The sequence below is a fragment of the Centruroides vittatus genome, unplaced genomic scaffold (assembly GCF_030686945.1).
Source record: "Centruroides vittatus isolate TY-2023 unplaced genomic scaffold, ASM3068694v2 contig_911, whole genome shotgun sequence".
Classification (NCBI taxonomy): Eukaryota; Metazoa; Arthropoda; class Arachnida; order Scorpiones; family Buthidae; genus Centruroides; species Centruroides vittatus.
In genome coordinates, this window is record NW_027122600.1 from 147719 (window position 1) to 172856 (window position 25138).

General features: G+C 29.3%; 2 protein-coding genes across 4 annotated transcripts in view; both read left to right on the forward strand.

Moving 5' to 3' along the window:
* Cog1 (conserved oligomeric Golgi complex subunit 1) overlaps nt 1–23727 on the forward strand; it is a 48941-nt gene extending 25214 nt beyond the window's left edge. Inside the window, exons 26-30 of one of the 3 annotated variants that reach the window (XM_067281168.1) lie at nt 1223–1523; nt 4870–5055; nt 5138–5301; nt 9540–9592; nt 23600–23678. In XM_067281168.1, the coding sequence (XP_067137269.1) occupies nt 1223–1523; nt 4870–5055; nt 5138–5278 (628 nt within the window). In that variant the 3' untranslated portion in view covers nt 5279–5301; nt 9540–9592; nt 23600–23678. Of the gene's footprint in view, nt 1–1222; nt 1524–4869; nt 5056–5137; nt 5302–9539; nt 9593–11374; nt 12263–23599 lie in introns of those variants that run through there. The other 2 variants (XM_067281169.1, XM_067281170.1) reach the window with 2 other exon arrangements.
* Nucleotides 22431–24819, forward strand: LOC136984260 (RNA-binding protein MEX3B-like). Its single transcript, XM_067281175.1, has 2 exons — nt 22431–22638; nt 23600–24819. Exons 1-2 carry the CDS (start codon nt 22431–22433, stop codon nt 24817–24819), a joined length of 1428 nt encoding a protein of 475 aa, XP_067137276.1.
* The last annotated feature ends 319 nt before the right edge of the window (nt 24820–25138 follow it).

Genomic DNA, 25138 nt, shown 5'->3' on the forward strand with positions numbered 1-25138 from the left:
GGGACCAAAAATATATGACGAATTTGGACGTTAACTATAAACTTAAGTTGCAAGATGATCTGTATACAGAGTGAAGAACAATGGATAGTTGACAGTTATACGGCCAGGGACGCATATTTTCTCGGCTAGGAATTTTTTTCTATCGAGGATGTTTATACTAGGGAAAAATTATTACAATTTTGAATCTAATGGAATTCCAGATCTCACACATTGGTCTAATATGATCATCACATAAATCGGGTTTCCAACCTTTTTTACTTGTTTCATTTTAAAATTAGATTTAATTTTTATTAAATTTCCTATGGTAGCTGTATTATATGTTGATCTAGTAATAGTCTCTTTAATCCAAAAAATATTGACGTCAATATTTTTCAGATTAAAGAGACTATTACTAGATTAGATTTAATTTGTCAACCTCTTTTTATACTAATGTGGAATAAGAATAAATAACGTGAAATAAAAAGAATTAATTAGGAATTAATAATAATTCTTTTTATTAAATGTAAATTGAGATTCAAAAGTTTATTTTTTACAAATTTTTAAAGATATTCCAATTATTATTTTTATTACATTTTAAAATAAAAAGTGTCCACTGACTCCAAATGACTTCTAGTAATTTTTATTGCCTATTAAATAAATGCCTATTATTATTGCCTATCAATTTTTTGGGGTATGTTAGCAAACTGATTGGGAATCCCTGATCAAAATTTTTCCATATTTCTAAATGTAATGTAATATCATATTGAATGCATTGTGAGTAATGATAAATATGAAATAATTTATCAAAAGTTGAGGATAAAATTTTTTATTTAATTTTTTAAATTTCAATCGTTGAAAATATTTTTAAAATATAAATAAATTAATTATAAACTAACACTTATTTATAAACACTGGAAATTAATAAAACTTTCATCTAAATGTGACAGATTTTTTAATAGAAATGTTATTTCCATTTGATTCTAGTTATAAAGGAGAAATGAAATATCCTGTCAGAAACAGATGATATCATAAAAATAATCAAATTATTTTCAGATATATATATATAACAATAAAAAATCTGACCAATGATTCTCTTACAAAAATATTAATTTTTCTTATTTAAACGGATGAGAAAAGTATTTATTCTATGAAAATATATAAAATTTAACCAAATATATTTATAATTGTATTGTTTTTTAAAATTTTAAAAATGCTAAATATATGTTTATATTAATTTTTATAGATCTGTAACTCAAGGTTTGGTCTTGGAATTATTTCATTGTGTTTTACCAATTTATAAGAATGCTGCTGAAAAAAAATTATCAGATAATCCGAATCTTATTCAAACAAGAGCGTTACAGATGATGTTTGATATGAAGTTTCTTGTTGGATTGATGGGACCGAAAGAAAATTCCAATCATCCTATCCATAAAGACGTTGACGAAATAATAACACAATTGGAAAATCAAATAGATCCTTTTGATTTGAATGTTTTTACTCCATTACTTCAAATAAATTTACGAAAAGTTGTTCATCGATCAATGGTATGATTTGAAAAAGTTTAATTAAAATTATTTTATTACATATTAATTTAATATACAACTATATCTATACTAATATATAAAGCAAGAATGTTTGTTTGCTAGAGGTAATGTTGGAATCTACTGAACCAATTTTTAAAATTCTTTCTCTATTGGAAAGCTCATTCCTTCCAGAAAAACATAGGCTATGTACTATTTTTGTATTAAGAAAGGAAAATGCATGAGAACAATGTTTTTACCATGGTATTTGCCTTGTATCTTCATTTGTCGGTTCCATTCAAAGTCAATCCCCTTCAACACCTCGTGGGCTTTATTAAATTTATTATCTTATATTTTTGGTTTTGGTTTTGATTCCTACAGTTTGCATTATTGTTTATATTGTCATGGTCAGTTGTTTCTTATAATAATACTTTCATGTTATCAGATAATTACAACAAGTTGTAAGTATCTGATAACATAAGTTGTTTTTTCTTCTCTGTTTAGATAAACAACATTCTTGGCCAACTCAAATCTACTATAATAGCATAAGCAGATGATATTAAAATAATAAATCATAGTTTAGAAGTTTAAAAGTGAAACAGAAAATAAAAATGAAATTAATTATCTAGACCAGGGGTGGCCAACATACAGCCTGCGTAATGGGTTTATGCGGCCCACAATTAATTTTTCAATATTAGCTACTTAACTTCCAATAATTGGTCGAATGGATGATTTGCAATACTTCTTCATTTTTTAAAAAAATTCCATTGTAGAGATCTACAAGTTTTGTATTCGTCTGTTATAAATTTACACTGTTTGAAGAATGAAAGACACTGAGACTCATCTGCCATTCCGCCATGTCACTCTGTTTATGCTGACGCACCATGCCTCCTGCCTGTGGACCTTTTTTTTTTTTTTTCACATTGTAAAATGACATTGCACATGTGTCAGGAACTTCTGTTCGAACAAACCTGACCTGCCACCCGAGTCAGTGTATTTGTATTTAACATGATTTAATTTTAATATTTCATACAACCCGTGAAAAAATTTTTCTTTCCAATTTGGCCCAGGGTTAAAAACTGTTGGCCACCCATGATGTAGACATAACTTTAAACCGGGAAAAAACACTATCAATATAAAACCTTACAAAAAAAAGCAGCAATGTAAATAAACTTCTTAATTATAAATCATATAGTCCTATAATGATAAAAAGAAATAATTTTATAACAGCTCTATCAAAGATATGGAACAGAACATCTAAGGCTGAAGACAGAGAAAAACAAAAAAATGAATTAATAAATACTTTCATCTTAAACAATTACCCAAACAGATTCCAAAAAAAAAAAAAATGGATAACTACATTTATAAAAAAACAGATTCAATGTTAAAAATAAGAATGAGAATATTACATATACGTCATTCCCCTATATTAAAGGAACATTTGAAAAATATAGAAAAGTTTTCAGAAAACATGGTGTTATACTAGCAGCCAAACTAAAAAAAATAAAATTAAAAACATCATCAATAGCAATAAAATTAAAAATAACAAAATACTAAACGAAGCAGGAGTGGTATATGAGATAAAATGTGCATGTAAAAAACCAGCAATATACATTGGAGAAACAGGAAGACAACTCAGAACCAGAATAAAAGAACATGAAGCAGCAATTAGACTTAAATATAACCAATCACCATGGACAAATCACTGCAGCAGGTTTGGATGCACAATCAATGAAAAAAGTGTAAAAATAATCCACAGGGAAAAAGACAGTTATCTATGTAAATTCAAAGAACACTTTGCAATTTTTAATAAAAACAAAACAATGAACTTAAATAATGGCATGGAGATTGACAACGTATGGGAGGAAATGGGAGGGGCTAAAGAGCAAGCAAACAGAAAGAAAGACAGTTAGAAATGCCTTAGGGGATACAACATCAACACAGCGTAGCTGTATGTCTAAACATAAAACAGGTTAGTTCACTATTTTGTAAATCTATCCAAATAATGGAAGTTGTAATAATAGTTGTAATTTTACCATAATAATCACTGTAATAATTGTATTTATACCAATTTGTAGAAATGTAAACAGCTGATGAGGGGTGCAAGTTACACAAAAAAATCCTGTACCCGAAATGCATAGTGAATAAAGAATAACGAAGATATCACTCAGAAGTTTTTGTCTCTGATGAAATGCGGTCCAGACAAAAAAACATCAGTTAACTTCTTTGGATTTAACCTATGAAGTCTCATCAGTTTTTTTGAAGAAATATTTAATGAATTGATTTTTAAAGCAATATAAAGAGAACTGCACCGTTGATATAATACATATCTATTCTTATAGTAGACAAGTATTATAATTGCTGGATTTGAGGAACTGCTGCTGAGGAAGCGCACTATTGTCAACATCACTGTGTTTGGTCACATAAATATAAAGTGAAATTTATGATTTCATCTCTCTACATTTGCTGCTTCCATATTTGGAAGTTACATAAAAAGAGATTTTTTACGTAACCTCCAAATTTGAATTGTTATAAAACTCTCAGTGCATAGAAAGGCTCTATACTGGTAATTTTATAATGATATACAAGTTAGAAAGCAAGTTAAAATATTTTAAAATTTTAGATTAAAAAAACATTACAAATTGAATTAGTTTATTAAAATAAATTATAGAATGATTATTGTTGTATTTCTATTATTCAATTAGCTATTTCATTATGTATAATGATAGGAAACTTTAATTCTGACTCAAATAAAAATAAAAATGAAACACTAAATACTCTGTACTTACCAAGATTCAACAGTCTTGACTTTGATGCACAAACCAATTACATGAATTGGACAAATTTATTTCAAGAGAAGGATACATAGCTTTGTTTACTATCAAATATCAATTTGTTCTCACAAACATTGCAAAATTTAAAAAGAAATGACTATTTAAGCCAGTTAAGATGAACAGGATCTGGATAAACAGTGTTTGATTGTATTTTTAATAGATTATGAAACCTGTTACTGTGATGATGAAAGTGTTTCCTGAAGTGGACAAAAGTCCAAATGTGCTGAAATTTGTTTTATTCTAAGTTTCATACTCCATTAAAACAGAGAAATTAATTAAGACTTTTTAATCATTGCTGCTGTTGATTTATTTGTGAAGAAATATATAAAGTATTTAACTTGGTTCTTGATTAGATGGTTGCTGCGTATAATTATTACAATGCTAATATCATTGAATTATTTATTTATTTTTTGGTTGACTATTATTTTTGGATCATTCAGTATATTTATTTGATTTTAATTAAATAAATTTTTATCTTTTATTAAAAATTTTGTAATATGAGAATGTATTAATTGTAATTTAAATATGTCTTTCAGTTATTATTAGGTTTATTAACTCCAATTGATATAGTAGTGCCTATGAGTGGTCCTCGATCGTCCACCCAATCGACCCATTCGGAATTACATAATTTGCTTCCAGTATCGACCACGACTGGACGTTTTTCTCTTCTTCCTATTGTAGCAAAAGTCCAGCAATCTGTATCAATAGAAAAAGCAAGTGAGGTAATTATAATTTCATTATTATTATTATTATTATATTCGTAATTGTGCTTGAGTTCTGGAATCATAGTTGATTTGTTTTCAGTTATCGCCTCTGAAAAGTATCTGCATGCATAGCTCCAGTCCAAATTTATCTAACAGTACTAACAATGTGCCAGTTACTAAATCTGCATCGTTTTATGACCGTGTTACTGCTATGAGTAGTAGTTGGTTTGGGGGGCAATAAATCTAATTTTGTTATTTATAAATGTAAGTATATAATAATTTTAATAGTTATTAGAATTTGAGTGCATAATAACTTTTTCTAAACAAATACATTTATTTAGCAATATTATTTAAATTGTGACGTAGTTAAAACAGAATATTTTAGGTAAGCATGAGTCAATATAATGAAATACACATCTCCGCAAATTCAAATAAATAAAAGTAACTAAATGAATTATTAAAAAAAATATGGCATCGATGATGATAAATTTATTTAAAATATATTGAAAGTAAATTCCTTTAGGTTAACAGATACTTGACATAAACTAATTAATAGTCATACAGTAGATTCTGCTTATTCTAGTGGTTCTCAGATTGTGGAATATGCCTTCATAATGGAGTGTGAAACTCTTGATAAGGGATACAAAGAAATTACCGATGTTACTGTTTATTACAAAGTAAAACTCCTATATTTCCAATACTTTAATATGTCTTTAATGCAATATTGTGCTTTTCAGTACAGTATAGCATTAAAAACACTCACGATGACCATGTTTTATTTCATTAAAATTACTTTGTTGTAAGTTATTATTGTGGTTATGACTAAAATTTATTATTTCCACATTTACTTAAGATGGAACTTAATATCTACATGCTTGTCTGTAGATTTTTATTTTTTAAATAAGCAACTCAATATAAATTTATGTCTACAGAATTGATTCTGTTGACTTAAATTTGTTTGATATTTATTGTGAGTAAAATAAATTATATATCACTGTATTTAAAAAATGTTATCAAAGTCAGAAATTTCACTTCCCATGTTGGCTCTTTTGAATTAACACTGGATTCATTGCTCACATCTTTCCATATACAATCATCGTAAGTGCAGTTTAAAGCATCAGAAAGGCAACATTTCTTCACAACTTTTTCTGAAATTTTTATTCAAGTACTACTTATGACATTACTGTAATAGACTAACGAGATTGAGTTGTTAGATATTTGCTGTTATGAAAATTCGTCTAATAAAATAATTAAAATGATGCAGTAGAAATAGTGACAGAGAAATATGACACATGACACTAGAGATCTGTAGTTATGTCGCATTTCATTGAATCAAATTATTATATTATATTCCAAGAGCAATTTTGAACCATGTTAGAGGGGGAAAAGTCTCATAAGTGATCATAGGATGCAATGTTTTTGTTAGTATTAGTCAGTCAAATTAGCTTCACCTCTAGCTAAACACCTACGCCTAGGAAATGCAACAATGCGGTCTCCCGAGGTACCAAGGCTTTTTGGCTATGCTAAAGCCCATAAACCAGGCAAACAAATACGGCCGATCGTGGACAAGTCAAGATCCCCAACACTCCCCCTTGAAAGGGGTCTGCATGAGCTCCTCATAGCTTATTTGAAAGAATATAGCTACACCGTTTCAAACGCGGGTGAACTCGTCTCTAAATTACAAGGCATTGCTTTAACCGGGCAAGAATTTATCACAGTGTTAGACTATGAAGCTATGTATCCGTCCATTAAATTGGAGCCGTGCTTCTGTGCCCTTAGAGACTTCCTCTTCCAAGCCGTTCCGCCCAGACCTAAGCACCACAAGCAGATTTTGGAGCTGGCCCACCTAGTATGCTACAACTCCTTTTTCACCTTCAACCAGCGAATCTACCTTCAAAGAAGAGGGGTCCCAATGGGTAGCCCCCTGTCTGGAGACCTCTGTGAGTTAGTGGTTAGAAAATTAGATAGCGAAGTCCTACAAACCTTCAATGCAGACATTGTACTCTACATGCGGTATGTTGATGATATTCTTATTATCTGGAGATCCGAACCGGACGTTGGTAAGCTGCTGCAGACTGTTAATAACAATCCGTTTGGGCTTAAGTTAAAGCTTGATCAGCAGGATGATAGGTTGGCCCATTTCCTTGACCTCAGTATTTTCCTAGACCGCGGTTGTATAACCACTAGTGTATTCCATAAGTCTAATCTTCTACCTTTCTTCATCCCCTCAGCCTCGAACGACCCCTTTACCTATAAAATTTCCGCCTACCGGGCCCTGATCCGTAGGGCCTATACCCATTGCTCTAACACTAATGACGCGTTTCGTGAAATCCAGCACATCAAACGCATCGCCGTAGCCCACGGTTACAACGGTAAATTTATAGATGTGCTGGCCCAGAGAATACATGATTGCGGTGTTAACAAAGCCGTCAGTTCCAGTCATCGTAATCTGCAAAGTAAGCAAGTTGTTGTTGATTTCGACCCTAGGTTGAGCCAAGCGTATAAAATCTTATCCAAAAAAGCCAAAGTTGGTCTTACGTACAAGCGCAGCCCTTCGATTTATAAGCTTCTAACAAATAACAAGGATAAATGCAGCGAAGCCAGGATTCCAGGGGTCTACTCTGTTCCGCTGGTGGACAATAGAGTTAAGCCAAGCAATAAATTAACCTACATAGGCTCAACCAACAGATCGCTTACCAAAAGGATAGCTGAGCATAGGTACGACGCGCGCAACAAAAAATTTAATTCCACCCTAGCCCAGTACGCAAGTGAACCCAGTATAACGGCCGAATGGGAAGATGCTAGGATTACCGTTCCTATTCTTGACTCTAGCAAACTTAGAACAATCGAAGCGATAGAGATATTTACTGAATCCCTCAAAGGAAACTGCATTAACAGCAGGGATGCAGATTCGCTTTCCCCTGCCTGGCGGTCACTCCTCGATAGCCCCCTTAATTAAATAGGCCGGTCCACCCTCTCCTTGTCCGTTTTCGTTCTCTCGTGCAGTTTCTAAATTTATCAGGTTTCTTTTTCCTTTTTCTTTCTATTTCCTTTTTTCCGCCTTTCACGATTCGCATATCTTCGGCAATAGTTCACGCATTTTGGCTAATCTTATAATATTTTCCAAGGTCAATTTCGTTTAAACCTTCTCTGCTAAGACGTCACTTGTAAGAGGAAACCCCTCATAAACAATGACGTCACGTAAACATTGGCTATCCGACTTTCCAACCGTCCTCAGTGCACCTGAAGAAGGCCTTTTAAAACGGCCGAAAATGTTTGTGCTCATTAATTTGTCTGCTAGAAATAGAGTGTGAAAGGTTTTTTATGCCTACGATTTTAAATTAGTTCTAGCTTTGTGTGCAGAGATTAGAATGCATTTTAAATTTACTGTTTGGAACACATCAATGTATTTTTTAAATTGTAAGGTTCTATTAAGATTTCATTATACCTGAAGAAGACAGTCTGTAATTTTTGAAAGTACTTGTAATAATATTTCAAATAAAAAATAATAATGCCAACAGACAGTATTAGTATTTTTCTTACAAATATTAAAGTTAGTGATTATAATTAAAATATTAGAATTTTCAAAGGCAGCGAATTAGACTAGTTTTTGTACTCAAATTGTCTTTTGTTGTGATGGAAGCTCGTGTGGATCTGAGAGGCATTCGATTACCTAGCACAAGTTCTTCAAAAAGTTTTTGTTGCATCAAAGAACTTGTGCTAGGTAATCGAATACCTCTCAGATCCATACGAGCATCTCAACTCTTGAATTCAGATATCCCATCTTTAGTTAGGACCATTTAAAATTAAACCTAATAACAAAATTTTTTATATACATTAAGGTGATTTTACTATAAAAAATGGACATAACTGTGTGACATTTATTTGGTATAGTTTAAAGATTTAAAAAGAATGCTAAAATCCATTCAAAAGTGGAAAAAATAGTCCAGTATCATACAATTCCAGGTTTTACTGTAGGAAGAACTGTAAGAAAGTCTTAGAGTGCATTTTATTCTAATAAAACTAAGAGAATTATAGTTTAGTATATTTTTAAGAAAAGTGTAGAGGAACAAGATTTTTTTAAAAACAGAGGTATCATCTCCTCAAAAAGTTTGAGAATCACTTACTTATTGCATTCACAGATATTATCATCATCTAATGTTATCAAAATTAGCATGTCCCAAAATGTAAATTAAAATACACTTATTGTAATCAGAGTTTCAGTTGTAGTTTACATTTTCTTCAGTAAATAGGCTTTTTTAATGTGTCTTTCTACGTTGTAAGCCACAAAAGGCAGTTGTTGACACTCGTGATATTTATCAGTTATAATTATCATAATTAATAGCAGGTTCCATTGTGTGTATTTTGTATATGCCATCATTCTGTTTTAACTTAGTCATCACGAGAAATTATATGTAAAAAGTTAATAGAGATTATTTGTAAATGTATGATTTTTAAAAATTATTATATTATCTAAGCAAAAAGTTTATTGTTATTTTCAGATTTGCAGTATTAAGGCAAACTAAGGGAACTCTTAAAGAGATCTTTGATATGGGTAAATTTGTTAAACAAAATATTACTGTAAAAAATTTTAATTTAATAAATGTAAATATTTATAAAATAAGAAACTTTAAGTTTTAGAAATTACTTTTACATATAAAAATGTTTAGTACAGTAGAATATGGCAAATATTTATATTAAAACAGTCAATGTTAAATTGAACAATTTGTAAATTTTCAAGTACTAATTTATTTAATAATTATCGTGAAAACTTTTGAATGCAATTATTTTTTCCAGTTCATTAGTTTAATTTTATCTCTGAGAGAAAATTTTAAAAATTTCAAATTTTCCCTGAATATGGAAACAAAATTTCATGTAGTAACAAAACAGTTTTTCTATTTGATTATTAAAAAAAATAGTAAAATTTTGTGATTTTTGATTATTTAGCCATATAATTTTTAGAATGATTGCACTTTCCTGACTTTGACGTCAACAATAATCTCACTGAAATTGTTTTTTGTGATTACCATTCAGTAATCCAATGTGTAAAGAAAAATGGAGATATAAATACATCAGATATAATTTAAGAGATGTAATAATCTAGGATCTTGGTTTTTTTTAAATGCATTGATAATTATAATTGGTCATCCAAGATATGGATTTGTAATTTTCACAAATCATATTTTCAGAGCAATAGTGAGAAAAAACATGTTATGGATAGATCATCTGTACATATTTTAAACATTTTATAATAGCCTGTCTTCACTTGTATGGAAAAAAAAGATTATAAATATGATTATATTAAGTAGTGCATTTTATACACAAACTTCAATGCAAGTCACATGAAAAAAATGACGAATACATTAAAAATATGGTGCTTCTCGTAGTCTTTATGTAGATAAACTATAATGTATAAAATACATATCATAGTATAATATAGTTTAAAATAGTATATGTGGAAATAAAATGCTACAGATTTAAATTTCATCCATGATCAATGTTTTCATAGATAACTTGCTAAATGTTCTGATTATCTATCATTTACTATAGTATTTCCCAGAAAACAATGTTGCTTAACTATTGTGGTGGAGGATACACATTTAAGACTCATCACATTGGCACCAAAGATAGAATAAAAACTATTTTACAATGTAATGATTGTGTTGTTGTTATTTTTTTTATTATTTCACTTGTATTAAAAAAAAAAAGAAGATAGATTATAATATGATTATATTAAATAATGTATGGTCATTCTATGCCAGCTGTACAAACCTCCATGCTTGACCAGTCTCAGATGAGATGCAGATTAATACTGACAACCTTCTGCTGTAGAACTAATTAAGAATTTCAATTATCTATTTTTTCTTGCTATATGAATTAAATATTTGAGCTGCTTGCTTTTCTTTGTTTTTATGGTTACACGTCTATGCTTTACAAAAATTGACCACTTTTAAGGTTACGGGCAATTTTTGTTTATTAGATCTAATGAGTGAAAGGCTATGCACAATTTATTGGAATCAAAATTAAGTCGGAAAGTGAGTATCACATAACATTAGTGCATTACTAAGATAAGAATATATTGTAATTTGCTAATGATTGTTTAAATGAAGAGCAGACTAATAAGTAGGCATTCAGACAGTTTTCAAAGACAAGTCAACAGAAGAGCTTGAAGAGCTGTGGCCCCTTGATGATGAAATTACCAGTTCACTGAATTAGTAGTCACAAAGACATCATTGATCAATGTAAGGAATAATAATGTTCTATACTTCTAACTGTCAAGAAAACACAATTTGCTGTACTAAATATCCACTTTTTGAAGCCATTTTTCTCTCCTTAGGATGGACCAAAGATTAGAAACATGGATTCTGATAAAGGGCACTTTCTAATGGTCCCAAAAATAAAAAATCCAAAACAACCCAATTGGAGATATTAACCCTTCAAGATTGGTACAAATCAGCCATAGAGCATTTTTATGGTTCTTAAGCATATCTCTGCAAATTGGTAAGATCAAGATTTCTTGTTTTATGTGAGTGATGACACCCATGCGAATAATTAACAGTCAAACCAACATAAGATTGGCATGCTTGCTTAAGGAGTTATAGGGTTGCTGAAGTATGAATCCAGGTATACAAAATCAATTTTCATTCCTAATTTATGGAAAAGTTTTATGCTAGGCTTGATGTGACTAACACACTGAATTCACAACAAAATGTTGTCTTAGGTCACCAAATTTAAAAATGTATGCTTAGTTCAATGATGCACAATAGGACAACAAAGTTGATTATTTGTGTGATGTGTATGTGGAGAAGAGTGGAGTGACCTCTACGTCAAGGTTTCTATCTCAGAAATCACAAAACATTCAGATTTAATATTTTGTAGATCATAGTTCGAGACCATAAGTTATCTTACTGTGCATTTTGAACAAAATTGGACGAGGCTTGAGTTTTATTAATGCTGGAGATTTGTACTATTGGCATGGAATGACCCACTAAGAAAATCTTCAATCTTTTTTTTAAAATTAGTTTAGAAAGAATAGATGATATAATAAGTTCTATTATATTAAAACTTAATTCAAGATGACTAAAATTGCAAATACATGTTTATATTTTTGTTAAAATTATGTAAACATTTGAAATGCTACACTGGCTTTACAGCAGTACACTTAATAAAGTTTATTGGACTTTCTTTTAAAATCTGATATATTAATCTTTATAGTAAAGGGAAAATTATCCCCTATGGTAAAACTTCTGAATAAATTGGTGTATTTATAATTATGTATGCAGATATATAATGCAAAAATTTATTCAATTATTTCAAAAAATAAGAAAATATTATTGACTTTCTAAAACAAAATTGTAAGATTAAATATTATTTATAATAATTAGCATTTGAAAATTTAATATAAACAAACAAAAGCACGACTTAAATTTTTAATATTAGAAATATTAAAAATTTGTATTAGAAAAAATTTTATTCTCGTTGATATTACTTTATTCAATCCATTTATATTGAGTAAAAAAATATTCTATTTAACATGTATTAAATAAAATCATACATAATTTCAGATTTGTATGACTCTGAATAGAAGTGTAAATTATTCAAAATGATCTACAATTTAATTTATTTTTAGTTTTAGTTAGCTTGTGTTAACTAAAACTTAAAATGTATTAATATTGTATTTTACTTTCCTGGCTGTTATGTATACATAACAAGGGAAAGGACGAGAATCATGTCAAATTCAACCTTTCAAGTTCTTTGCAAATCTCTGAGAGATCTCCTAAATCCAAAAAAGTCAAAAAACCCAGCAAATTTGGCATGGTGACTTGTATACAAGGGGCATTGATGCCATTAAATTTTGATGGTTAAAGGTGGAAGGTGTAGGGAGATAAAGGGGGTGTGTGTAACTCCATAGGGTCAGACTTAATGATGATTTCACTTGTTATTAACATTTATACTTTTTTATAAAACTCATCCCTACCCTCAAAATTAATCTTTTTTGCTGCTTTATAGTAATTAAAAATATTTTAAAAATTTTATAAGAAAATCTCATAACAGATTGTGCCACATGCAATTTTATTAATTTATATTGTAATTAAAATTATAAAAGCTATTTTCTAAATAAGATCTTGTAATAGCCAGGAAAGTTATGCAACTCGTTGCTGGATTTTGGTTTTGTTCTGCATTTACATTATCTGTTACTATAGAAATATTAATAGAAAATATAGTGTAACAAAGGAACATATGAAGGAAAGTAAAAAAAAGTAAGTTTCCTTTTTATTTATTTATTTATTTTGAATGTAAACAATTTACAATGCGTAGATATGAAACATATATAGGCCCAAATTCATTGTTTTTCAACATAGCGTTTTTTAATGCTCGACTTTTGGATGTCTTTATTAGACTATAAGTGCAGATACTTCTTTAACGGCACCATTAGATTCCAACTGGTCCCCAGTCAGTCAGAAGTTGCCTGGTGCAAAGGAAAAAGATTCACATTGTTATGAGATTGCAACAGCAGCATTTCTTTATATTTTTACTGTTTTTCAAACTGAGAACATTTGAAGAAATGAATGTAATTTAAGAAAATCTTTATGATAATTGTCAGAAAATATATTTTGAAACTGAAAAAAATGCACTGTGTATTATTTAAATTACTTTTAGAATGTATGTTATATATCAAAAAATAATTTATCATTAAAATATTCTTTTTTTTTACAAATCATACAAACTATGAATTAATTTCTTATTTTATTTTAGGAAATAATTATTAAGTTTTATACAATCATAAAAAATGAACACTGTATTATAATTCACATTTATGATCAATTTATTGTTTTGCTAATAACTGAAAATAGAAAGAAGCATGAGGTACTTTCAATGCTATAATATTAAATATTTTAAAGAAATATTGTATAAAATACAATAAATGATTTTTAAAATAAGTTAGGGTTTGATATTTTTAATTTGGTCTAATATAGTTTTAATAATAATTACAAATTGACCAGATAACTTCATTCTAAATACCATATTTTCTGTAATAATGACCCATAGTCTAATAATTGCTGACATAAATATTCTTCTTGTAATAATTGCTCACCTAACATGTGAGATAAACTGCACCAGTTTGATCTAAATACTGGTATATTAGCGGCGTTTGATATTATTATACTAGCGGTTACCCACAACTTTGCCCATGCAGATTTTGCAAGTAAACACCATTTATATTCAGTAGTTCAACAACAATAGTAATTGTTATATAACACCTACCGCTGAGAATGATGAGAATTGCTGAAAATCAAAGAAACTGTTTTTAATTTGATCAATTTTCTGGAACGTTTACAATCATTCTATAATTGAACCAATATGCAATAACAAAATTCGAATTTAAAACAGTTTGAACATTTGATTAAAAAATCAAACTATATAAAAATATTTATAACATCTGAAATGTTATCAATTTAATACACCTAAGTACTCAATGAAGACTAAACATAGTTTAAAACAAAAAATCGCATCTAAAATAGTACAGTAGAAGCCGTTCTTCCGGTTAAGCCTTAATGCTCTCCCTCTCCCCCGCGGGGGAATTTCGAAAAATCCCTTCTTAGTGTGTGTTTCCATGACATACCCTGTGTACCAAATTTCACCTCTTTAGGTTCAGTGGCTTTCTCTGGGTGATGATGAATCAATCAGTCCGTCAATCAGGATAAGTAATTTTATATATTTAGATAATAAAACAATTGTTATAGAATTTCTGAGATGTCTACAGAACTAATGCATCTAGCAATCTTTTCTAATTTATCTAAAGAATTCTTTTACATAAAAAATAATTTCAGCAGAACTACTGGAAATTCTTTTTTAACAAGATAAGAAGAATAAACATCCCTTTTATATTCTGTTTATAGTACAAATTGTATCTTTCAAATATATTTAATATTATCATAAGATCTCAATTAAATCCAATTGGAAATCCTCTGTGTGCGGTATAGCTATAATATATAACTATCATTGCATTATACAATATTAACATTTTTTAAATAAAATATTATCTTATTAATATAAAGTTTTGTTAACAATAGTTATTAATTTATTTATGTAAAATTGAAAAATTTAATTATTTAAAAAGCTTATTTTGGTATTTGTACACTTTTAACTTATGTTGTATCAAGAGAAATTGATTCTATACTTTATTCTGACTGAAATAAAAAAAAGAGAGAATTGTTTTCTGAATGTGTAATATAATAAATTTAAATTTAAGATAGATTTCAGATTAAAATAAAATTAGGAACCATCCTCATTTTTTTAAAAATTATCTTTAGTTTTGTATTTTTCATTATCTGCATTTAATTTTAAAACAATGTTTAACAGTAGTCAAAAACTGGAAGTTGTTTTATATTATGTTAAATTTTCTTTATACTTTATAAAAAATAAATTTATATATTGTTTTCCATTTAAAAAGTTCGGGAAAAGTATCATTTTTAAGTAATCAAATTTTTGTAAATTATGAAAGGGACTGGCCATAAGTTATGTAATGCAGATATGGTTATGCAGGTAATTGTTATGATGCATTACAAGGGGATGAGGGTATTGACAAAAGTGTTATGCAATGCTAGAGTCTTTAAATTGACAGGTGTTGCTTAATCCTTACATATTTAACAAATAACTGTTAGTTTTTTGCTTTGTGATGACTTCTCAAATTTGGCTATAATTTTCATTTATGTATGAATAACCTGCTTTCAGAACAGCAGTAATACCAGTTTTAAATTTGTTTTCATGTCTATTTTCACAATTACTTTCACATAGAGAGCTGCAGAATGTAGCTATTGCTGTTCAGAAAGCAAATTTTCATTGCTTAATTTGCCAAAAAATGAACGTGAAAGAAGAAAAACTGTTACATAGTGAACCATATTGTTTGTCACCTGCTTTGTATGTTATGTGAATTTAGTGAAATAATTAACATTCAGTAGGCTGTGCTGTGCATTACTCTTTGGTACAGCTAAGGGGTCGATTTAGAACATGTATTACATAATTTTTTGGGTGGGTATGTGCAATAGTGTTATCGAGTATTAGAGAAGATGCAGTAGAATATGCTTATAGTAATCAATTTGAGACTCACGTACATTGATTTTAATAATCGATTAGGATTAAGTAGGGTAAGTAAAGAAGACTATAATTAGCAGAAACTCTAATTTTATTTACTCCAATAATGAAAGGATACATCAAAACAAAAAAAAATGTATAATTTGGAAGATTCATTACAATTCATAATCCATTGTATAATTGAAGTAACAAATGCCAAAAATTTAAACTAATACATTGTGAACAAATAGCAGTTAATGTTAATGTTTTAACCCTTATTAAGACTGATAACAATTGCAATTTATCAGCCACATGTTAAGGCTTTATAGCAAAGAAATAGCTTAAAAAATATCTGAAGATAATGATAATTATAACCAGGGATGCCCGTACATTTGGGAACATGCCCCTTTTCACCCGTGTGGGGTTTTTGTAATTTCCAATGTGGTTCGAAATTCCATTATCAACAAACAACAGGAAATTCATGACTTCTACTCTATTCTGCAAATACAAAAGGAACTAATGAACAATATTTGTCAATTTTCCCAAGCAACTTTGTCATATGTTGACAAAACTTGGCTTTGAAAACAATGAATATTCCTTGTTTTCAAGGCCAAGTTAGCCCTGATTGCAATCTTGAGCCATCTTGTGAGAGTGCTACCGATTTGAAGTTGAATCAGAGTTTGAAGCTTATTCATAATATATGATGCCTTTTTTTATAGTCTGCAAGCCCTGCTGATTATAATTTATATTCTGATTACAATATATTCAATATTACAGTATTCTAACATATATTTTGGAACTTGTGAATTCTGATCACATTAGATGACTGATATGAGATAACAATATCCATGATTATAATAAATGGAATCTACCAAACTGATACCTTTAATATGTTAGTCTGCAAACACCTAGTGTTTGCATACTGATTGAAGCTCACAGTCTTAAGTTAGAAAAAATATCAACAAAAAAACAAAGACTTCAGATAACATCATAATTAGAAACACATGATATGAATTAAGTGAATAAATTACTGTGATATTAGTATAACAACTGGTCATCTTATAAAAATCTATTGTAATAGCATATGAATGAATAGTGCTCCATGCTACAGAATAGCATTTTATTAGAAGTCCATCCTAAAATCATATTCATTTCAAAAAAGAAATATTTGTCAAAGAATGAAGTTACAAAACTGGATCACATTATTCTTTGGAGAATAGAATCAATAATTTTTAGATGTGCAGATTTGAATGTTAACAATATCATCCAGTATTCTATAGTTATGTTAGCTTATGAAGTTATATAACTTATTTCTGTAGGAACTACATGCTAGGAACTGAATTAAAATTTCTTTGATATATAGAATGTCAACAAGTTTTGGATAATGTTGTCTTGATACCTAAAGGTTAAATGTGAAATACAGTAAATTATTTATATATCAAATTTTGTTTCATTTGATCTATTCATATCATATTTTTGCACAGATAAGAGCATACACATCCTGCTTTGCTTATGAAAGCCAGATTTTGTATGTGCCAGCTTGTTGTTGTTTTGTAAGAGCATTGCACTGCTGTTTCAATGTAAATTAAATGTAAATGTATTGATAAAGTAACTCTTCATTAACATCTCTTTGGTAACAGTTATTAAAAATAAAAAGACAAAATAAAAAAAAAATCCAGCAATGAGTTGCATAACTTTTGCAGCAAATGAATTTAAAATTGTGGGGGGCACCATCTGTTATATTTAAAAACTTTGTATATTATTAATTATTATAAAATGGCAAAAGCTTAATTTTGAGGGTAGAGATGAGTTTTATAGAAAAAATTGTAAATGTTAATAACTAATAAAATTTTTAAGTACAACCCCATTTGAGATGTGACACATGACACCCTCTTCCTCCAATCTCTTGACCTTTAACCATCAAAACATTTAATAGCACCAATTCCCTAATACACAAACCTCCCTGCAAAATTTCAGAAATTTTCAATGAAAACACAGGAGTTAAGCTTCAAAATGGGTGGGAAAACACTAACATCCATATCTACAGAAAAAAACTCAAAGTTTTGTTCATTTCTCATTTCAAGGTCCCAAGTCAAAAAATGTAAAAATCTTGGGGATCATTTTTTCCTTTGTTATATATAACTGGAAAGTAAAAAGGCTTCTGATACTACAAAAGGTTTTTTAAAATAAGTACTTTGTGGACTATACTGCTAATTTTGCTCCAGCTTTAAGAATTTGCTCTTACATCCAAATACAACAGCATACTCTTATAGGCAAGGAAATATGGTACTAACTGTACTCACTTTTAAATTGTAATACTTTATGTTCACTAATGAAGTAAGCAATACACATTTAACAGTGGATAAGGTTGAATAAATGCTAATGTTTTCAATCTAGTTAATGAGCCATCCTTAGGTGTGGATGCGATATGCCCGAGGATGTCTCATTAACCAAGCCAGAAATAATATCATTTCTCCAACCTTATTCACTGTTAAAGATCTATTGCTTACTATTAGATTAAATTAGTTATAGAAAAGTTGTTTATTATTTTATTAAGACTTAAAACATTCAACTTTTACAACATAAAATCACATTTGTTTATGCAAATATCTTTCTAATCTTTGCATTTTCAAAACAAAATGCTGATTAAAAATAAATAATACTCCAAAATGATTATGAATGAAGGCATTGCAAAATTAAAATATAACTCAAAAGTAAAAATTAAAAGATTCAAAAATGAAATTACCATAGAAACTTTTGAGAATTTATGTATTTTTTAAACAAAGAGACCTAAATTATATAGAAATTTTTTTTTTATGCTGCTATATTGATAATTAACTTACATCATGTAAGTTCTTCAGTCTTAAAATGCATTATCAGAGTATAAAATAAAAAAATAACTTTATTTTATGATGAATTATTGGGTCCACCAGTGGCCAAGCAGTTCTGTTCTCTGAACACTAGGAGTTCGGTCGTGGGTTCGCACCTTGCCAGGACGGGCTGGCCACATGGACTTTTTCCAGGTTTTCTCCAAGTCAGTAATGCCTGAATAGGGGCCAATTATGCTTAAAAAGATCTCCCAGAAGGCATTCTCCCTAGGCAGATTGCCCAAGTGTTGCATTGCCATAACTTAACTAAACAAACAAACAATTGATGAATTATTGTAGTTCTTTTAGTTGTGTAAACTTATTTTTAAAATTTATTTTTGATAAGTAGAATGCGTGCAATAACTACTACTAGTCTGATATTACAGTTTGTATAAAACAGTGATATATTAAATGCATAATACAAGAGAAAATAGATGAATAAACTTTTTCTATAATAATAATAATAAAATATTATTTTGAAATTAGTTAATACAGAATGTATTAACTTTAATTAACAAACTTGAGGGATATTTTATTATAAAAGCCATCAGATTTAAAATACTGTAAGATTTATTTATGAAGATTTTCAGCATTTGAAAGTCATTATTAATGTAATATTAGTCATTTGAGCCGAAATTTAATGTTCAGAATGTACGAGTTCTGAAGAACTACTATTTAAACCAGACTCTGCTTTAATCTGTTAGATAAGGTCACCTGTTAAATATTAATAAAATTTATAAGAAAGTAAATGAAAAATTTATGGTTTTATATAAAGAAAAATTTCTGAAGACAACTTGATGTAATATTTAATAATAATAAACAAGGAAAGAAATAAAGTATTAATTTAAAATGTACATATGACAAACTTATGGATTCTATTAGCAATCTAAAGATTGATTCCTGTTCTTGCTGTTTTTATTTCGATCATGATCCTTATATCTCTTATCACAAAATAAATCAATATATTTTACCATTCATCATTGATCATAAATTTTTTTTAGAAAAGCTCAGGTATATAGATGAAAGAATAAACTATTGTTTGGTCTATCTCTATGACCACTTTAACTGTAGTAATGTCTATAGGAATATTATTGATTTCTATATTAAAAAAAAAATCGAAGTGATTTATTCTATGCTACAATTTTCTCATTTCAGCCATAAAATAATGTATTTTGATACATTAGTTTTTTAAAAAATTCTTATACAATATTGATCAATCAATATAAATGTGAAAAATACACATTGTCAAGTAAACATGTCATTTCATTCAAAATTTACAAAATTTGAGATAGAAAGAGAAAATTGGATTTTAATCTTCAGCATCAAAAACGTTTATTATATTTTAAACAATGTTTTATTTAACTTGCAGGCATTTCTGATGGTCTTTTTATCCATTTTAAGAAATACACTTCCATTCACACAATAATGATATAACTTAATCTAATAACAACAATAATGTAACAGAAATGAATCACTGCCCGACTTAAAAATAAGTAGATTACAGGCAAAGTTTTTAAATATAATATAATAATAATTGTTTAATTGTGTTATGTAAATATTTGTGCAATTCTTTTAAAATCAACATTTAAGTTGATGAAGTATTTTAAGTTTCTGAAATTGTATTAATGTAAGATGATTTATTAATTTCATAAATAAAATCTTTTTGTATTAAGTGTATTTGTTTTACATTCACATAAATGCCAATTTGAAAAATCAGCAACATAATGGACTTTATAATATCAAATAATAAGTTTTGTAAATAATCACAATTCAACTTATCAAATCAAATATGATTATACAGTTAAAATATAGTCTGTAGGGTTGAGGGAGTGGGGAGTTTTCCCTGTGCCTGGAGAAAACTTATGGCCCTTTGTATTCCCTACCGCTATAAATTGTTATTTTTACTAACAAAAAAATAAATGCAGAATAATTTGGCCTAAAGTTTTGGGCCAAATTACTCAGTATTTAATTAATAATAGCAGCAGTAATATAGCTCCATCTAATAGGCAATGTTTGGCTTTGTGTGTGAATTTTTTCAAAAATAAATGGCAGAGTCTGGCCACAGCCATACTGTATTTACATAATGAAACACATCCATCAGCAATAATCAGAAAACGTTAATAAATTCGTTTTTTTTTTTTTTGCAAAACATTTTATAAAATCCAATATTAATACATAAATAATTCATTAGCCTATAAAATTTATAACAAGAGTATTTTCAAAACTTTATTCTATTAAAGTAAATACTGATTTGGGCTTAATCCAATATTTATTTTTTAAAAAGATAACTGTGAATTATTATGTCGTTAGGAATGAGATTTAACAATTGTTTGTGTCACAATTCATCTAAGATCACAAATTGCAAGTTACAATATCATTAAAATAGTAATAAATTATTATTTTGGACGCTTAACTTTCTTTGTATCTAGTAAATACATACTTTTGAAGTTTCGGCAGAATATTAGATGTGCCAATTGAAAATATTTAATAAAATTTTCAAGATAAGAAATAATTATAAAAATTTCATACAAGTAAAGGTTTAGTACAATAAACAAAATTTGGAAATGAATTTTACTATTTACTCATTTAAAACGAAAACTTTCCGAAGTAAAACAAAGACTTTATCAGCATATTGTTTAGATTTTATACAGCGATCTGACAATTTTGTTCTTTACCGAATGAGTTTTATAATTAAAATTATCTAAAAATGCAATCTTAACGATTTAAAAGTACAATAAAGATTTTAATGTTTTAAAACAAATCTGTTCAGCGTCTAAACACGTGTAAACACAGAACATCCATTTTCTCTCACAAAAACTTAAAAATATTCTTCCCTTTAATGGCCAACTTTTAAAAAAACATTATTAGCAGCAAATCACCTAATTAATATTTTTTAAAAAATGGTAAATTGTTCAATTAATAAAAAAAACTTTCGTCCCTAACGAGACGGAGCCGAGATAAAAATCATGCCCGACTTATTTAATTTATAATTAAAGAAAGAGCGGTAAGAAATAAATAAAATAAGATAAAAAAGCGACCACGTTTCGAGTCGGACGCTAACAAATCAATTTCAATTTTTCCGCAAACGCCAACTCCACCCAAAGGAAAAAAAACAAGAACCAATTAAAATCCATCCGCCGGCTAATCAGAGCCGATAACCAATAGAAGCGAAGCCGGTGTTAAAATGACCAATGAGCGGAGGATCCGTCGTCACTGTGACGACACAAGTATATCCCGGGCCGAGGGATGATAATTTTGGAGCAGTGCGGCGCGGAAGCTGTGCTGGTTTGCGGCACGGCTGCGGATCCCGTTTGTAGATTAGTTTGGTGTTATAAAGGAAAAGAAGAAAAGAAAAAAAATTTTATTCGTCTTTATTTTTATACATTTAAAAAGTTTTTTAATTTCATTTTATAATTACGTCCTGTGATGCCTGCTAGTCTGTTTACCGATATGGATCATCACGGGGGAGGTCTAGAAGAACAGAGAGCCTTACAGTTGGCGTTAGAACTGTCTCTGCTCGGTTTAACGGCGGATAATGACATATCCGCAATAGGTAATGGCTTCGACGTCGAAGTTCGCAACAAGAAGAGTCAGAACACGACGGAATGTGTACCTGTACCAAGTTCGGAACATGTGGCCGAGATCGTAGGAAGACAAGGTAAAAACACATCATCCTTTGTTCCTCGACCCGTTTCCTTTGTTCGCCGGACCCACATGTCCGGAGCCATGATTGTCATTTCACTTTTCCTCTCTCCGCTGCTTCTAAAATGATCTGATTAATCTTTACCTTGACCATTTCTGTTTCCTATTGTAATTCTAGTGTTTCGTTTAGGTTATTAAAAGCAAAATGGAGTTTTCTGTTCGATCCGTTTTTTTTTTCTTTCTTTTTTTTTTGGTAGCGTACGTCTTCGACCGTTATTTAATTTAAACGTAAACGGTTATTGACCAAATATATAAACTGGCCGTTGTAACGGTCGATTAGAAGCTTTATATTATTATTATTATTATTAAAACGAAACAAAAAAAAGCGCGGGAAAAGTTTTACACATGAATGACAACTTCCTACAATAACATTACACTACTTTGTATGTATTGTAAGGGAAATTGATAATTAATGATGGAAGCAGTTAACTGTTAACGTATTTAATCTTTTTCGTAAAATTGATTATTTAATTAACAATACGTTTAAATGTAAATTCGTTTTAATCTTCGTTATAATTTTATGAAATTGATCGAATAAACTATTGTTGTTATTTCTAAATTGTTTGTATTGATTGTAAAATATATATATTTTAGCAGTTCTTAGAATCAATGAGATGTGTTAGTGTTTGAATTGATAATTGCTGTTTTTGGGTGGTATTTATATTAGTGAGTCTAAATATAATTTTAAGATTTTGAAATTATATTTAAACTATTTAATTTTCACTTAAATGGTTAAATAATGAGCTAATTTTTTATGGAATTTGAGAAATATTTTGTGTGATTTAATGTTTTATGTAATTCTACTTTTGCTTTGAATTTTTTTTTAAGATACACATTTTATATTTATTGCTTAAATTTATATAATGCACTAGTAATAAAGTTTATAATTATAATGACTAAAATATTTAATATTTCAGGTTGCAAAATAAAAGCTTTACGTGCCAAGACAAATACTTACATAAAAACTCCCGTACGAGGTGAAGAACCTGTGTTTGTCGTCACGGGAAGGAAGGAAGACGTGGCGGCCGCTAAGAAAGAGATTCTTTCGGCCGCCGAGCATTTTAGTCAGATTCGAGCGCAACGTAAGAATAATATGAACGGTTCGCTTGTTCCTGGACCCAATTCTAATCTTCCGGGTCAAGAAACGATCCAAGTAAGAGTTCCTTATCGTGTGGTTGGCTTAGTAGTGGGTCCAAAGGGTGCTACAATCAAAAGGATTCAGCAACAGACCAATACATACATTGTAACTCCAAGCAGAGACAAAGAACCTGTGTTTGAAGTTACAGGGATGCCCGATAATGTTGAAAATGCAAGAAAAGAAATTGAAGCTCACATTGCCATGCGTACAGGTGGAATGCTGGATTCGCAAGACTTGAAGGATGTTTGTGTTAACGACGTCGATTACTCGTTCACGGTAAATATGAATGCGGCAAATGGATTTATTAATTCTGTATCAGAATTAAATTCCGGTTTTACTTATGACAGCAATAATATTCTTTCGGAACATTCCCCAGACTTATATTCTTTTACATCTCCATCTTCCAATGAATCTGTGAAGTTAACAGATGTATATTCCCATTCGGTATTTGCAAATGGTTTTACAAATAATTTTGGTTTTTATGATACCGACGAATCTCATAATTATGACTCTGTTGTTACCATATCTTCTAGTACAGCTTGGTCAGAATTTGATACTTCTCCAGACACATTATTCAGCACAGCAGCTTCTACAAGCACTAGCACAACATTTAGTAACTTGAATCATTGCAGTGATCCATCTACAATTCAGAGTTGTGAAGACGCTTCTCGCATTCACACCGATGCAATGAATGGCAGCATATCTTCTTTTCCATCACTTTCAAATGGAACATCCGTGGGCACAAATGAAATTCTTATCAATAGTTTTCCTACAAATTCTAGTGGTAGTTCTGATAGCAACGCAAGCAGTCCTACCGAAGGAAGAAAAATAAAGAGAGACTGTGTCGTATGCTACGAAAGTGAAGTAGTGGCAGCACTCGTTCCTTGTGGTCACAATATGTTTTGTCTCGAATGTGCCAATCGTATCTGTGAAAAGCCAGGCTCAGAATGTCCAGTATGTCGTCAGTTAGCATCTCAGGCTATCAGAATCTATTCTTAAAATTTGTGCATAAGGCACCTTTTTTTATATAGTTATTAATTAGTCTGTGATTATATCACTTCTTTGATTCATTATCACATGACCAGTTTAGACTTTTTCCTATTAGAGAACATACCACAATATGGCTTGACTTAGAAATAGTCTTTAAAGACTTTTCAACATTATTATAAAAAATATCTAAAAGTATTAAAAAAAAGTACAGATGATTTTATTCTTTGATGTAAAATTTATAAGTAAAAAAATTATATATATATACTTCTTACTAAACAAATTTTTGACAAATGTAGTGATTACCAAAATGCACATAGCTTGGTTGCTG

Excerpts from the sequence above, each read along its gene's own strand:
- LOC136984260 (XM_067281175.1), top strand. The coding sequence starts at position 22,431 with ATGGATCATCACGGGGGAGGTCTAGAAGAACAGAGAGCCTTACAGTTG. Across the intron at positions 22,639-23,599 it reads CGAGATCGTAGGAAGACAAG|GTTGCAAAATAAAAGCTTTA; the intron begins GTAAAAACACAT and ends TTAATATTTCAG.